The 17,852-nt window shown below is 35.8% G+C and overlaps 1 protein-coding gene across 15 annotated transcripts in view; it reads left to right on the plus strand.

Annotated features, from left to right (window-relative positions):
- The window catches only part of PTPRD (protein tyrosine phosphatase receptor type D), a 2,182,843-nt gene that overhangs the window by 1,880,487 nt on the left and 284,504 nt on the right, over positions 1-17,852 (plus strand). For all 15 annotated transcript variants that reach the window (XM_087869643.1, XM_045780711.2, XM_087869649.1 and 12 more), the window contains one exon: positions 2,866-3,007. In XM_087869643.1, the coding sequence (XP_087725769.1) occupies positions 2,866-3,007 (142 nt within the window). The remainder of the gene's footprint in view (positions 1-2,865; positions 3,008-17,852) is intronic.

Here is a 17,852-nt window from a genome sequence, read left to right on the forward strand (position 1 = left end):
TGCACCTCACAGCTGTGTTTTACAAGTACTATGAACTAAAATGGGAAATTAGCTCCAGTTGTTGGGCTAAGCACTACTCTGGAAGAACATACCCAACCAGGTTGATATTGCAGTTAAACCCTTGAATAAATTCCTCAAGAAAGCTCAGTGACTTGAAGATGATGAGGCATAATTCAGATATTATTTTGAATGTTTTTAAGGAGACTAATGGTTCAGAAATTTGCTCATTTTTGGAGGAGAAAAATAGGTAATAAGATATGCAGAGAAAAATTGGAAGAAGCACACAATAACATACTTGAATTTTAAGACATGGAGAGAATAACTTGATTTTTAGAGGATACAAAGATCTCCAAACTGCCCCGAAATATAAAACTCACTTTCTCTTACCTGAGTTTCTGACATACTTCATAGCCTAATTCATAGTTTGGCAAATTAAAGGCAATTTCTAGTTAAAAGAAATATAGCAAGTACAAAATTCAGAACATTTTGATTTTACTAATTTTTTTTACCAGTTTTCACAGAGCAATAAAGGGTCCAGATGCCTTATAAATGGTATAATTAATTACACTGGTAGAAATTTAAATGTAGACTGCAGTTTACAAATGATAAATTTAAAATTATGTTTGTTTGAAAATCAAATACCTACAGTGATTAAACATAAAAAAATCTTAATCATTGAGAATATTTCCTATATCATGTAGAAAATGATGTGTGTGTGTGTGTTTTAGTTTAAATGAAATTGAATTTTTTATCAAAGAGGAGTTTCACATCATACTTGCTGGTGACAGTAGGTTCTTGACAAACTCTTGTAACAAAGATTAAATTATAATAGTAAACATTTGAAAGCATGAGCTCTGCTCATTACATAATTCCTAATGAGAATCATATAAATACAGCCAAGGAAAATTAGTTATTTTTACATGAAGCATGTATATCAAATAGTGTTGAGTCTTGGGTTGAGAATCTTTAAAATCTGTAATAGTATATATGTATTTTTGTTTGTTGTTGTTGTTTTGCAAGTTTATAAAGCCTATGAGAGCTCTAAGTGAGACTGGTTTTGCTGCTTCTATCTCCAGTGGCAAATAAAATGTCTGGCTTAGAGTAAGTAGGGCACAATCAATCCTGGGTATTAAATAAGGTTTTCAAATTGGAAATTGCAACACTGGCATGTAATGTATAGTATAGTGTTTGTTGAAAGAGGATGGGTCTAACCCTAGGAAATAGTTCAGAAATATAAACGTATAGCGGCACATAACAGTCATTAAGAGAGTAGGAAGAAAATTTTTTTTTTGTTTTCTTTTTATTGCATCTATATGAGATGATGGATGTTAATTAAACCTACCGTAGTAGTCATTTCACAATACATGTAAATCAAACCATCACTTTATATGCCTTAAACTTTATACAGTGATGTTTTCCAATTATTTCTCAATAAAACTGGAAAAAGTCAAAATTTAAATTTGCATTAAGGATATTTAAACCTTTCTCTACATTAAGCCATGAGATGTTCATAAATATATATATATTTATAAATACATATATTTATTTTTATAAGTATATATAAATGTTTATAAGTCAAATGTTTACAAATATATATAGATGTTTATAAATATATATGTATATTCAATTATGGCATACTTGTCAAAGAGTCTAGTAACTATGAACCTTTTTCTCTCCCATCATGCATAGTGGATTCATTCTCAAATATATGCTTAATAAAGTTGAAAATAAATTGCAGTGCATTGGGAAGTGAGACATTTTGGCTATCTCTGTGAATTTAAAACATAGATAGAATACAGAAAGGACCTGCAGTGGCTATATTTTAAAAACATTCTATCTTTCTTCCATATGTTGACATAAGCACATTTACACACAAAATCAGGGATTGAACATCCCAATAAATGTATTTACAAGGCATTATCAATTCATAATTTGGGCACATGGATCTATTAGTCACAGGGAAATGTAAAAATCCTCACCAAAACCAGAAAGCACAGCACCTCAGTGAGCAGCTGAAAGAACACAGCATAAAGAAGAGACAAGCAGAGGATTCCTCAATTCTGTACCCATATTTATCAATCTCATCATCATCGTCATTATCATCTTTTGAAGTAGTGCTTGAATTAGCTGACAAATATCTAGGATTGCTAAACTGCTTCAGAGTATAGTCCATAATGATAGTGAATTCAGGCTTACTCTTTAGGACATTAATTTTCTGCCTGGTGAAGCAAGCCTCCATTTTACAGCAAAAAAATGCCCTAAAAATGCAGAAAACACTAAGCTAGAACAAATACTGGAATGATTTATAGCAAAATTAATGCATGCCATCAGTCTCTTAGGTTGTGAAAACCATCTCGTTGGCTGCCTAAGTATTAGATTTATGCAGTTTCTCTTCATGGTTTGCTCATCTGTACTGTTCAGGGTGAAACACTTTAAGCCAGAAGAGCTGTCTGTGGTGGTATGCATTATGTCTTCACCTTACAGTCCAATTATTGAGTAGATCCACATATGCATACGTGCTGTGAGAGGATAATTCGAGAAGGTTATCGATCATAGCAACAAGTCTCTTGCAAAATTAACAGGGTCAAATTGTCCTAGATACACATACTAGAATATTTTCATGAGTAGACCATGGATGGTTTTCCGTAGACTTTGCATTTGTAGTTACATGTCTTTCCCTTTGTTCAGGAGAAGATTCATTAAATTAAACCAGTAATTCTGTTTTACTACTCTGTATCAAAATTCAGTCTTAAAATGCTGCTGTGTTTATTCTGAGACGAAAGACTGGTTCACATTCTATTAAGGTTTAGCCGAGAGGTAGACAATTGTAACAACACCTGTGACAGCTATTGTTTCCTCTAATAGGTAATAGAGTTTGATGATGGATCTGGATCAGTTCTCAGAATACAACCCTTACGGACTCCACGGGATGAGGCCATTTATGAATGTGTGGCCTCGAATAATGTGGGAGAAATAAGTGTATCCACCAGACTCACAGTTTTGCGTGGTAAGTACTCAAGTACAAGGTTGTTGCTTGTGTCATTATTGAATATCTGTATTCCTGGTGTTCTTTTGTAGGACCACTAAAAAAAAATTAGAGTTGTCATGACACTTAAGTGGGAAATGAATTTAAATACGATGGTTAAAGGGTGGAACTTTTAAACAGAGAGTGGGTGCCTTTTCTCATGGGTCTTGAAGAATACTATCCAGGTAGAGAAAAGAAAATCTCAGAGAAGTACTGATTTCCAATGCCAAATACCATTATGATTTTTGGTAGAGTACCTAGAAAGCAAACAGGACATGCTAGTCTTTTCATGTTAGCATTGCTTCTTTGTGGATTCTTTGTATCAAGGTTGGCCACTACTTTTTACAGATTACCACAGTTGACATTGATGTTTGCAAAATTGAAGGAACATCTTCTACCTAAAGATGAGTTCCTTAAAAATGGAGAAATTGCGAAAAACAAAGGCAACTTATGTCTTTATGTCAAAAAATATGCTTTTATTTCTGTCTTTTATGTTTCTTGAACTAATATTTGTTAATGCAAAGTGAGTGGAAACAGTATGCCCCCTGCTGTGTTTCCTACTATGTGGCTTATGCAGTTTGACCAAAGTATGAGATGACTTGTCAAATCTCCAATACAGTGGGTCTGCTTTCTAGACTTTCTTTAGAATGGCAGTACTAGAGAATAAAGGCTAGGGATTAATAACACTCTGCTGTGTATCTCTGCATCAACATTGTGTGAAGAGATAAGAATATTGCCTGAATTGGCTTATCTAATAGTTGACATCTCCAGACTAACACTTCTGTGCCTTTATGTCTTTCTCTATCACACACACTTTTATTTGTTTTTTCATTGTGTTTTGCTTTGAACTTCATTTTTCTTGATTCCACCACTTATGAAAATAAACTTTCTTAAGATGAAGGGAAGTAGAAAAAAGGGATCAAAATTGCAATACCACAGAGGAATATAACATGGATTAAGAACATTTGTTCTCCACTCCATTTTTCCCCCATTGTGTGATGTATTAGCTTTGTATGTTTTATAAAATCAAAAACATTTCCTTCTAGATCTTTGGTAATCTTTGATTACCAAAATCAATTAGTTAATCCAAGAAGCCTAGAAAATGAAATTATTTACTCACATATCTTAAAATATGTTTCAAATATTGTAACTCTCTTACTAAGTCTCAGGAGAAATACTGACCAACTAGATATAGATCTTTTAAATGCATGTAATAGAATAATGCTTAAAAACAAGTTAGTCAGATTTGAGCTACATTTCTGTCCATTATGAGAAGCTACATTCATACACAAAGTTCTCATCCTCCTATAAACACACTGAGATGTTGATAAAATATCTGAAAATAAAACGAAATGCATGGTTAGTCTTGCAAACAAGAAAGAAGTTTCCAGGTACTAAAAACAGAGAATCTCCAGAGAATAGACTATTTATAATCTCATAACCCAAGATAAGAGCCAGAAGGACTATATGCTTTAGGGCTGGAGTTTTAGTTCTGCAGCAGCACATAGGCTTATATAAAATAAAATGAAAGTAAGAAGAGCTAGACCAGCTTTCTGCATAAAGGTGAGAATTCTAGCACTACTTCAACAGTGCAATACTCAGGACCTAGAAGCAAACATAAAAACTGGTCAGATACAGTGACTCGCAGAGTGTAAAAGAGGCAGCCATGCAAGTATTCACCTCACAGAGATGCCCCCACAATTCAGCATGTACAACCCCAGATGAGGTCATTCATACCCAGATGGGTCATAACTACCAATTCTAAAGCATGAAAGCCAGCTCTAACCAATGAAGCACAGTAAGCCCACTCAAGGAGAGTAGAAATCATAGTCTGTGAACTACAAATAATTGAACTGTATGAATGGGTTTGAAAAGAAATGTATTTTAAAGATTTGAGGGGCACCTGGGTGGCTCAGTCGGTTAAGCGTCTGCCATCAGTTCAGGTCATGATCCCAGGGTCATGATCCCTGCTCAGCGGGGAAGGTGCTTCTCCCTCTCCCTCTGCTGTTCCCCCTGCTTGTGTTCTCTCACTCCCTCTCATCAAATAAATGAATAAAATCTTTTAAAAAATAAAGATTTGAAAAGGTAATGGAAAGACTAAAATCTCTCAGGCAAGAATAAGATATTAGGGGGGAGAAGAAGCAGATGGGAGTTAGAAGTCAGATTTTAGAACTGGAAGGAGTTTTAGTGACTCTGTTTATGAAGACTCTAACATGTACTTCAAAATATATGTACATATGTGAATATACGTATATGTGTTCACATAAACTTAGCAGGTCTGAAATTGTAGAATAATTTCTTCAGGTGTTCACATCTGAAGCAAACTCAGACTCATTTGTTAATTTTCTTTTAAAATTTAAATCTTCATTTCTTTACCTAGTTTAGAACTAATGCTGTTGTGTAGAAAGTGTAATACAAAGGTACAATAAAGTCAAATTTACCAAAAACCTTTTGTTTTTCCTTTACCTTCTGACTTCCTTGAATTCACCCCTTAAAAGGAAACAGTGACAGTCATTTGGCTTGATTTAATCTTTATGCATTGATGAGGAGATTAGCAAAAGCTTCGGAAGAAAATATCATTTTACTTAGACTTTCACATGGATTTATGTTTTCCTGCCTCGCAGCTGATTAGGGACCCCCATCTCATCTACTTTAATCAACAAGCTCCCTATAAAACAAATACATGTGAGCATTTTAATATGATCTTGGCTTTCTGTGTGAATAGCTGTCATATGTAAGTACATTTGTATGAAAATTTGTGATTCTAGTAAAGATAGTTAAACCTTTTTTTAAAAGACTATGTTTAGCAATTTTGGAAATGTTTCATGAGAAAAACTCAAAGGTATTTTGGATAATGGGAAAGTAGTCTAAACATAACTTAGAATACTTTTCATATATCCCTATGGGATGAAATAAATGGGTTGGGAATTATCTTTGTTCCCTAGGGTTACCTCTTAGTTTAAAATTTCTAAATAACTATTTATAATTCTATTAATAATAGTTTTGACAAAATATTCCAGTAGTAAAATCACATTCATAGAATGTGAACATGGTGCACAGTTAATTAAAATGAATGTGAAGAGCGTCATACTACACCTGATGAGCTTTGTGCCCATTTTAAGTTTACTTGCTCTTGCAAATCACCTTGGCAGATACTCAAGCTCTGTGCTCCGCTGTTGGCTGGAACTGCCATACACTTTCCGTCAGTGGCCCTCATCAGATGCCCATTTCATCCACATGGGTCATTTACTCTTTCCCTACTTTGCTGACAATGCCAAAAATGTGCCAACTGTCATGATGGGTTTTGTCTAAGTGGACTGGATGGAGATCACTAATTTATTTCACACAGGCTACTAGAGAACCTAATTAATTGGAGATTTAAACATCTGAACTGTGTGGCTAATGCAGAAGACAGTGAAATAATACTCTGACCACCCATGTGCATTAAAGGGAGTATTTCAGGGGAAACTTTCCCTCTGTAGCTCGCTTCAAATTACCCTCGCTCTGAAAAACTGTTTTCATAAGGAAGGATAACTACAAGCTCAGGCTGAACATGCCCTGGAATGAGATATTTAGGCAATTACCACTTATACACTGTGCATCGTAGTTCATAGAAGAAGTAGTGGGAGAATGGGGAGTTGAATGCAGTACTTAGGGCCCCTAGGTCATATTTTAATTTTTTTGGCTGCTCTGCCCGTGGAAACACAAGCAAAAACCAGCTCCCTTGTTCTACAGTACTTGATGATGCTGATGTGTGTATCTGTGATACACATGTTTTCCCTCTAGAGCAGAACTTTCTCAAGGCTTCAGGTGTCACTGAGAGGTTATTAAGGGCTGAGACTTGCCTAATTGTAGAATTTGAAGGTTTTTTAGATTACAAATGAGGCTTTCAGGGGCACAAGTAGGACCAGAGAGGGTGTTTTTAAGAAGAGGATCATTATCCAGATGGATTTAGTTCTTTCTGAATGTTTGGTTCACTGGTCATAATTTCTTACTGATCAAAGATTGTCAGGGGCAAATCTTGTAGTATACATTTATATAATGATTAACTGGGGGTGAAAATGTTCTCTCAGTTACATGTTGCCTGCCACTGGGCAGGGAAAGTGAGACATTACTAATTTTGCATCTAATTGTCTGACTATATGTCATGTTTCTTGAATTTAGATATTTTTCAAATGGTATTCAGAAAATACATGTATTATTATCATCCCAAACTGCATGTAATACATTATTTTTTTAAACATAGCAGATTATTTTTGGAGACTTGCTCATTCCCAAACAACACTGCCCCCAAAACTACCACCAGCACTACCACAACAAAACAGGGTATAAACATTGTTACTCTTACCTACTTAAAGGAAACTAGCTTTTTCATAGAACACATGTAAAGTAAAATTATTGCCTAAAAAGATAACTAAATATGAGACAATTTAATTACCTGGCTTTGCAGATGTATTTTATGAAATGAGACTTATGTTTACTCTACACAAATGCATCCTATCTTATGAATGGTCATCATCAAGACAATATACAAAATTCCCAAGTCTCAGTCATGGGTAATTTGAGTTCCAACTCTGGCTCTGTTCCAAAATAGCTATGGCATCTTGAGCAAATGTGTTAACTTCCCTACTTCCCTGTTCTTCTTCATTTATCATTATTGTTATTTTTATCTTCATGTGCCCAGAGAAGGCAGACAATGGACTGGGATCACTGAAATCTCTTCTCTCTAGCTTCCTATGATTCAGTGACATGCCTATTTCAGAAGCTAGTTCTTGCAAGATGGAAAAAATATGCTCCCAGAAGGTGACTGTAACTGAGATAGTAAAACACACAGCGAGCAGTTGGATGAGACAGAGAAGGCATTTCATTGGGAGATGGAGAGAAATGTTTGCATAATATGTCGGTTTCAAAAAATGTAAGCCATTATAGCAGTTGTTAAAAAAAAACAACAACTTTTACAATCTTTCAGGGAGAAGGCAGTCGACGCTCTCCACCATTGTGCAGTACCCTGTGATCAGAATTAGCATGTTCATTACAGTCTCATTTTATTAATGCCTCTTTTTGAAGATGAACACAGTTGTCCCCGCTGTGAAAATGGTACTTTGCTGTTTATGTTATAAAGTGGTCTCGGCTGGGGATCCAGGCTAGGAACATTAAAGAACAAAGCACAGCTGCTTGACTGTCACACAAAAGGATTTTTATGAAAGACTGAAACAAAAGGAAGGGTGGCCAACACAGAACAAACTTGCTGACAATTATGGTACTGAGTGAAGATTACTTGAAAAGGCTCATAAAATAGTTGAGTAGTTAGAATAAATTGATAACAACATGATAAAGCCTCCTGTGTACTCCACTTCCTTGCTGAAAAGAGGGGGCGGTGGGCAGAGCCATGAAAGTACACAGAACCTTCTGACTTCCGGTAGTGAGATCTTGAGTCCTTAAAAGTAGCTGTTTTTAATGTGTTAGTGGTCATCAGGGCCGGAGCCCATGTGCACAGGTCCATGGGAGACCGTTGTGAGGAGAGATGTGAAAACTGATAAAATTTGGGAGAAAGTGCACTTGTGAGATGAGGCTTTTTCATGTTTCCTTGTAAGCACCATTCTGTTGGTGATGCATGCTGCTTTCTTTGAGTCGTTATCACTAGTTTTTCCACACTGGGATTATGTCCTAAAGGGCTCAGAGAAAATGAATGCACTTGTAAATCATTGGATTTAAGTGAGAACAATTTTTTTTTCTTTTGGCTTCCTATTATTTTTAACAATTTTAGAATGAATATTAAGTCATGTGAGTATTTACTATCAATTGGCTATTAATGGCACTGTGGAAATATTGATCTGGGAGGGAATTTGGTGTTTACCTAGCCGAATCTCTTATTTTTGATGTAGGAAACCAAGGTCTAGAGAGTTCGAAATGATTTTTTTTTTTCTTGATCATACAGCTAAGATTTTCTTTGGGTTTCACCCAGTCAGAAATAATCACCACTGTATTATGCTGTGACAATGTATTCTAGCCCTTAGGTTATTTACTTTTGATGTACTTATAAAAGATATTTTCCTGGAAGAACAATGTTCTTTCAGCTGATCAGCCACAGACAAGTATGACGTGAAAGACAACAGTGCTAATGTGCCATGGGTGTGCAAAGTGTGGAAATGTCCTACCTTGATGATACATCATGGGAGGAAGAGACTTCTGAATTGAGGCTTAAAGAATGTAGGATTTTATCAGGCAGAATGAGTGTGATAAGGTATTAGGGATAGAGAAAAGTTTCATGAACATAGTTGCATAGGTAAGAAATTGCTAAATATGTGGCAGTAGATACAAGTGGGTTCTCCACAGAAATGGAATGAATATGATATATATATATGATTTATTATATCATAATATATATATATGATTTATTATATCATTTTATACACACATAGATATATGATTTATTATAAGGAGATGGCTCATGCTGTTAAGAAGGGTTACCACTCCCAAGATCTGCAGGGTGAGTTGGTAAGCTGGTGACCCAGGACATCTGATGATAGAGTCTGAAGGTTGTCAGGCTTGAGACTCAGGAAGAGCTAAGGTTTCAGGATGAGTCTGAAGACAGGAATAAGCTAATGTCCCATTTGAAAGGCAATTAAGCAGGAGGAATTCTCTTACTGGGAGAGAGTCATCCTTTTTTTTCTATTCAGACCTTCAACTGATTGCCTGAGATCCACTCACATTAGGAGAGGCAATCTGCTTTACTGGCTCTATTGATTTAAATGTTAACCTCATCCAAACCCCTTACAGTAACACTCAGAGTAAGCTTTGGCCGACTACCTGACCATCTTATGGCCCATTCAAGTTGACACATGAAATTAACCATCACAAGTGGGTATAGACAATAGTACCTCAGAATAGAGTAGAAGTAAAAAGGAGTAATGGAAGAAAATGAGGTTGGGACATACTTCATTGGCTAAAGGGAGCAAACTACACAAGCAAGAAATCATATAACTAAGTTAACGTAAACTGTCTCTATATGATTTGAAATTTGCAAAGGGGTTTGCTAAAATACTTAAAGTAATATAGCATGCAATTCACAATCCTTTATACATAATTGATATTTATAATTTAAAACTGAATATGTAGTTGACTTCCATTGATAAAATTTGAACAATTAAAAAAATCAATTTCCTGGCTTTCAAAATTAGTTTTATTTTAAGCTACTAATTAAGATGTAGTTTTAAAAGTTGTGCATGCATAATTTATTGGGACTTAGGGCATGCATATACCAAATGCCCCATCTAAGGTTTAATTATCAAAATCCTAATTACATATCTCCTTAAAAGAGCATGTAACTTATTTTTATCTTATTAAAAACAAACCAACAAACAATGACTTGTGCATTAATGCCACATGAAACACAAATACGATGACATGTATCCTAATTTCCTTAATACATTTTATTAAGTAACAGGAAGATTTAAAAACTATCTTATCAATGGTCTTTCTAAATGAAATTGTGTTTTAATTTACATGTAAAAACTTTCCATGCTTTTTTTTTTGTATTTTTAAGCTTTATTCTTGATTTTTAAACTTCACTTGCATAAATACATACTTTCGCACAATGTTTTTTTTCTAACTAATAGATATAGACCACAAGTATATCCCTGTTAATTTTTTTCTCATGGTTTATGATATGTGTGTTTGGATGATAAATTTGATACCAGTTTGGGTTTTCCCAGAAGATATCCTAAATTTTTTAAGTATAACGCCGAAAGGGCTATTTAGAGAATGAAGCTGTGTATCCTGAGTGAGACCGGCAAATCAATATTAAGTTTTCAGCGGACATTCGCACTTTTTTTGTTTGTGTGTGTGTTTGTTTAATTCCTTTGGTATCCGCAGATCTATCATTTATCAGACAACTAGAAAATCAATTATTGTGGAAAACTATTACATAATAAACAATTTAAGGCTCCTTAATAAAGTTAGTTAATAATGATCATTACTTATACATTGTATAGTTAAACCAAAAGTTCTGTTGGGGAGGTATATTTGTGTATATAAATATGTGAGCGTGTGTTTTGTACATTCAGTGTTTACATATAGTGTATGTATGCCCTGTTTAATTTGCTTCATAGCACTCTTCACCATGTGAAATTGTACTCCATTTCTTGAAACGTTTATGCGCCCCTCCCCCCTTTGCATATAAGCTCCATTGCATTTTTCTCTGGCCTTGAAAAATCCCTAGCATTTACTGGGCACCCAAAAAATATTTGTGGATGAATGTATACACATAAAGAAGGACATATAGATATGGTTGTGTAAGCACATATGATGTAGTAAGAGACCATTTGGGCAGTAATTAATCTCACTTTACTTACAAAAGAAGAAATTGATCCTTATTCCAATAGCCATTGTAGGATGCAAGGTGAGTTTGAGAACCAGAAATCCAGACAGACAGAATGGATGCTATAAAGAGGGAGAGTTGAAACAGAGGGAACTGCCATGGGAAGGAAATATTCTTTGTAGCTAGATAGACAGGGGTTCATATCAAGAGTCTACTGTTTCTGACTCTATGGGGTTAGACACATTATGTGAGTCTAACCTTGAAGCTCCTCATCTTTAGAGTGGAGGATAATCTTAGCTGTGTTTTAGGGTCATTTTTAGAAATTAATGACATATGTGTAAAGCATGTGGCACAATGATTCAAATACAAAAGTTGATGAAAATGGTAATTTCCTTCCTTCTCCCTTCATTGTCCATTCAAAGCCAAGCTGTTTGGTTCAGCCTTCTTACACTCTGTTGAATCTCCAGCATCTAGGACAGTGCCTGGCACATAATAATTCAATAAATGTTCATGAAGTGAATGCATGGCTGTGATGATGGAAAGGGAAGATCAGCAATCCTGGAAAATAAGTTTGCTATGGCTTATAAAACATTGCTTAGCATAAATGACTGAAAATTGACTTTGCATATGGAAATAAGGTGATATGAGAGTCTGAAACCACGCATGTGTTACCAAGTTATTTGGAATGACTGAAGATCAAGTATTGGTGCAATGATCTCTAATATGCAATACCAAGAAATTTAGCTTCATTTTTTTCCCTCTTACATTTGTGTTTAATGTTGTATTAACACATATTTCCATAGCCTTCAGAATGCTTGTACGTTGGTACCTAGTAGGCAGTTGCTTGGACTGCCTCTGTCTGACTAGGGTCATACTAAAACATAGCCTCAGTTCTATTACACTGCACTGTCCTAGGTCGCAAAATAGATAAAAACCTTTAATTGTTTTTAATGTCTGTGAAAATGCAGTATCATTAGTTATATATTTTAGAAGAAGTAAGAAAATTTCATACATCACTGTGCCTGGGTGACACAGTCTGTTAAGCAACCGACTCTTGGTTTTGTCTCAGAGGTGTGAGATTAAGCCTCGCTTTGGGCTCTGCACTCAGCTCAGAGTCTGCTTGAGATTATCCCCCTTCCTCTTGCCCCTCCCCCTGCTCTCTCTCTCTCTCTCTTAATCAAATAAAATAAATAAATAAAGGGGTGCCTGTGTGGCTCAGCCAGTTAAGCATCTGCCTTTGGCTCAGGTCATGATCCCAGGGTCATGGGATCGAGGCCTGCATCAGGCTCCTTGCTCAGCGGGGAGCCTGCTTCTCCCTCTGTCTGCTGCTCCCCCTGCTTATGTGCTCTCTCTCTGACAAATAAATAAAATCTGAAAAAAAAAGAAAAAAAGAAAATCTCATACATGATATCAATATTTAAAGAGGTAATAGAAAAGGTTTTTGTTTGCTTGGTTTTTGTTTTTGTCTTTTTGATTATCTATGCTACCACCTTTGGCGTATGAGGTTTTAGAAGGTGTGGTTATGAGTTCAGGTGCTGCCAGCAGACACATCTGAGTTCAAATCCTGACTCCACTATGTGCTCTGTGGCTATGTACACATTTCTCAACGTCTCTGAGCTTCAGCTTCTTTGTCAAGTGGAGATAATAAAAACTGCTCCCTAAACTTGAGAGAATGATCACATAAAGCTTTCTAGCAAAGTACTAGACCCTCAGTAAATGTGAGTCATTGTGGTGAATATCATTATCCTCACCAATCTTTTTATCGCCAGTACTACTATTATAATTATCAATAAATAATTTTAAATTTTTTTGATTAAAGATCACTGCCATATGTGCGAAGAATTTTCTGGTGTAGGCAGACCATCTTTCTAAGTCTAGAAAGACACATCATTTTACAGTTGTTAAGTCAGGCTGCCTTGTCCAGTCAATAATCCTGTGGTCCAGATGGGTGAGCCACCAACTGACTATTTGGGCTCCACAGAGCCATTGAAATTTGAATGTCATCCTCTCATAAGTTATTGAGGAGTGTATTTTAGAGAAAATGAGATGAAGCTTTTCTTTTATCTTAAACAGAGTTATCTTCATGCTTCGACTGGAGGTTTTAAGAGGGCAGGCTTTGTTTTGTTCAAGATTTAGTGCACAGTGCCATGCTTGACACGTTATAAATTTTCAGTAAATATTTGTTGTTTGAGTGAACAAATGACAAGTTTAACAAAGAAGTTTCTAAATATTTTGTTTTCTTCCAGAAGTACATTTCAGGTTTTATTAAAAAAGAAAACCCAAAACCTCAGAAATAACTGAATATGTTTATGTTGCCTCCACATTTAGAAAAGGCACACAGTGCATGAGAAGCAATTTGTATTATCCATGAATTTATTCGTTTGATGATATGGTTCTCCCTTATCTCAGGAATTGTGTTAGAGGCTGGGAATAAAAAGGCGGAAAAGACTTTACTACCACCTGCCTTCAAGGAAGCTACAATCTTTTGACAGGAAATCATAATTTTGGTTCAATGACAAGGCAGTTATACATATAATACTGTGGTTGGGGATAATGAGGTCTATTTTTAGAAGTGTGTTCACAGGAATTCAGCGTACACTTTTCTAAGCTAGCACCTGTGTAAAAACCAACGTCTCCTTGAGTGTTCCACCATATGACAGTGAGGTTTGTTGAAATGTAAGATGTGTTTGACATATGAAGCCTCAACCAAAATTAAACTCACCTTTTTTTCTGATGAGTAAAAATGTGCTGAGAGAAACTTATATTTTATTCATAAGGCGATTTGGGGTATACTTTGCGTGGGTTTTGAGAAAATATGATGCAATTAAAAAAAAAAACTTGAGTCATTACCTTCAAAGTAATATTCCTATTTGTTTCTCTCCCAACTAATAGTAAAAGGGATTTTTATGGCTGCACTTACCATTTTTTATGACTCCTTTTTGCTCTAGGTAGAGATGACAAAGCATACCTAAATATGAAATGATTTTAACAAAATATCTTAAAACATTTTCTCCTTCGGAAGACTTCATTAAACAAAATTGATTTTCATAATAAAATATTTATTTATTAAAAAAATGGGAGGTTAGGTGTTTTTACCCTTGAGGAGAAATCATTAGCATATACACCAAAACAGGAACTTTCTTAGATACACTGCTTCATAAGGCCTAGCAACTTGGGTTGGTGCCCTGTACCCTAAAGGATCTTCTGTTTACACTCTGGTTTTATGTATGTCATTATATCTTATGATGACAGATCTGAATTTCCAGGTATTGCCAAGCCTGTTGTAAACTGACATCAAGTGCTACAGCCGACTTACTGGGGAGTCCCATTAATCTTTGTGGCAAAGATGCATTAATGAAGTTAGCACTCACTGGCTCAATAGCAAATGGAATTCCCTCATCTCAGCTTACAAACAGATAAATCATCGCCTGGGAGAAAGAGTCCATTCTAACTTAAATTATTTTTCACAGTAATTTACCATAAACCCACAACACAGAACCAAGGTAGGTATTTACTGCTAGCCTGCAGGACTGGGGTTTTGCCCAGAAGGACTGGAGCTTGGGCTAGTCTTGTCCCAGTTCCCTATCAACATGTTTAAAATATGTCTCTGATAATGTAAAAAGAAACTAAAAATGTTGACATAGTATGTTTCAAGGAAGCCTGACTAACTACATGCACAAAGCATAGATCAGGCTCAGAGGCCATTCTTCTCATATCCTTCAGTGATAAATCCTTGGTCAAAGACCCTCACCAAACCATCACTGTTTTCTCTTGCCAGAAAATCTATTGGGAATGGTAGAGGGGAAGTAATCTGGCATGGAGTTGAGGTAGAGACAGATTTATCCCTGTAGCTAAGGAAGCCTTGGTGTCAAGGCCCTTCCTTGCACAGTGTCTATCAAAGCCCTGGCAGGGCTCAGGAGTATGTGCAGTTGATTATATGGTTTTTTTTTCCTCCTAAAATTTGTGAAAGTAATATTTTTGTTTTCGTTTTCATAAAGTAGGTCTCTAAAATTTTATAAACTTCAGACTTTACAAAATTTGGCTCTGCCACTGAGACAAAACCAAGGGAAAGAAAATCTGCATTGTTTTATGTATGATTGATTAAAAAAAAAAGATAGCTGTCCACGTGAATGCACGAATGTGAGTCTAACATGGAAGAGCTAATGTCTTTCCTGACTCACCCTCCATTGATTAGCATGGAATTAAAAGGATTTGCCCAGTGTTTATAATCCTGAGTTCCTAAGTTAATGAAGAATGTCTTAGCTTTGTTTTCTTTCTCTTCTGTTGCACATACAGTTGTATTCATGCAGTGAGTACAGACTGCTCTCTCCCGGAACAGAGTTGCTGTGCACTTTACACAGGAGTTCCATGTACTAACCAAACTTAATCTGCTCACTCTTATTCTTCCATTCGAAAAAGCCAGTTTTTCCTTTGCTTCTTCCATGTATCACCACTGCCACCATCACTGAGGCAAAAATAATCTTTTCTGCAAGACACTATGTATTCATAATTGTAATATAATCTAGTTTAACGTTTGGTGTTATTACTTACTGAAATTCAGCAGATGAATTTCTGAGCTTATTCTCTGTGACTATTTATATAGTCTTTTCTGTCACAGAAGAGACCAAGGGAAGTGCAGGAGTGGTGGGGACTGCTTCCTTCAAGGATTTATCTGTAAAATGAATATCTAAAAGATCCTCAGATTCCCTTTCTCAATATTGGATGGAGAAGGAAAGAGAGAAAGAGAAAAAGAAAGGGGGAGGGAGGGAGGGAGGGAGGGAGGGAGGAAGGAAGGAAGGAAGGAAGGAAGGAAGGAAGGAAGGAAGGAAGGAAAGAAGAAAGAAAGAAAGAAAGAAAGAAAGAAAGAAAGAAAGAAAGAAAGAAAGAAAGAAAGAAAGAGGAAAAAGAAGATTCCTATGGAATTAATAGTCACCAAGCATGCGAGTCAGTTTGGGAACGCATGAATTTTATTATGTTAGCATTCCTCTATTAGGTCCAGAGAAGATCCTTAACCCTGAGAGAGAAGACTGCTAAGTACATGATGGACTACTAAGGGAGGGTCTCTGTTCACAGGGACCAAAGTTCAAAAGTTGCTTGACCAAAATCTCGTAGATATTAAATGTGGTTGATCACCAGGTTTTCTGACTCCAAATCCTTTTCTCTGTTCACGACCTCATGTTGCCCTCTGGTGCTGTATTGCAAAGGGTACAGTTAATATAAAGCAATATGGATGAGTAAGAGGGATTGATTTTTTGGATCCCTAGTACAGGATGAGAACATGTGAAAAACATCTTAATGGTAGTGAGAAGGGCCACTGGGTTGGTTGTTTAGGGTCATTTTGTCATCATCCTTGAGTCTTCTTAACAATTAGGACAGAAAGAGAACTGTGAGAACATGGAAAAGTGGAATTGTGTTGAATGTAAGGGATGGTTGCAAAGAAAATGCATTAAAAAGTGTTCACTTTAAGGAAGGGTTCAGGACCCCCAAAAGGCTGATTACGAGAGTGCTGCCTAAACGTCTGTCTGAGGCAACCATGGGAAGTTAGAATGTCGGCACTGGTCATGCCAGTTGTTGGAACTGAGTTGACTTTCCCTTTAAAATCTCTAGTTGATGGAGATTACGAAGATCCCTTACTATCAGTCTGATAATCTAACAAGAAAATAGTTCTCCTTCACTAAGAAAATTGTTCAGAGAATCTTTGAGCACCATTCATGACTTCGTAAACAACATTTTTCATGAAAATCAACAGTCCAGAGTCAGCTTTGTTGTTCTTTTTGAATATTATCAGTTATTAGAATTGCTGAGGTAATTGGAAAATACCAAGCCCTTTGTATTTATAGTCTTTATTCAGTCTTTATCAGAGAATCAAGAGCATGGTAATCCCTTTTTCGGAGCTCAAATATCTTACCATTATAGGAAAATATTCTCTTTGCTATACTCCACAGAGGGCTATTTTGTGAAGTAAAGTGTTCTTTCACTGTCTGTCTTGAACAGCAGTTGGTGGAAACTTTACACGTCTTATTGTTGAGGAGGTGACTTTAAATTCTTATTTTAGGCAAAAGCATCTGCAAATTAAGACTGCAGAAAGCAGCAGTAAGAAGATCCTCACAGTTCTACTCAGTTGGACAATTCTTCATTACACTGACAATTTAATTGGGTGTAAAAAGAAATGGCAATTTAAAATCAAAGTCTTTAAGTGGGACAACCTACCAGTTTCAGAGTTAGTATTTAAAAAAAAAAATCAACAAGATTCAAAGAAGGTACATCTTTAGTTCTCTAGGTAGTTATTTCCTATTGAGTATGTTCTGTGCTGAAATTGCCCCATCAGTTGTGCCTTTTAATGGCAACTTTTGCAAAAGAGTTTGAAGATGAAGAGCAGAATAAATCGAAGTCACCTTTTTGTGCATGCACACAGACACATATAGAAATGCTTCTTTTTTTGTTTTTTGTTTTTTTTTTTAAAGATTTTATTTATTTATTTGACAGAGATAGAGACAGCCAGCGAGA

This window comes from Ursus americanus, chromosome 18 (genome assembly GCF_024610735.1).
Source record: "Ursus americanus isolate L20-20 chromosome 18, mUrsAme1.1.p, whole genome shotgun sequence".
Lineage (NCBI taxonomy): Eukaryota > Metazoa > Chordata > Mammalia > Carnivora > Ursidae > Ursus > Ursus americanus.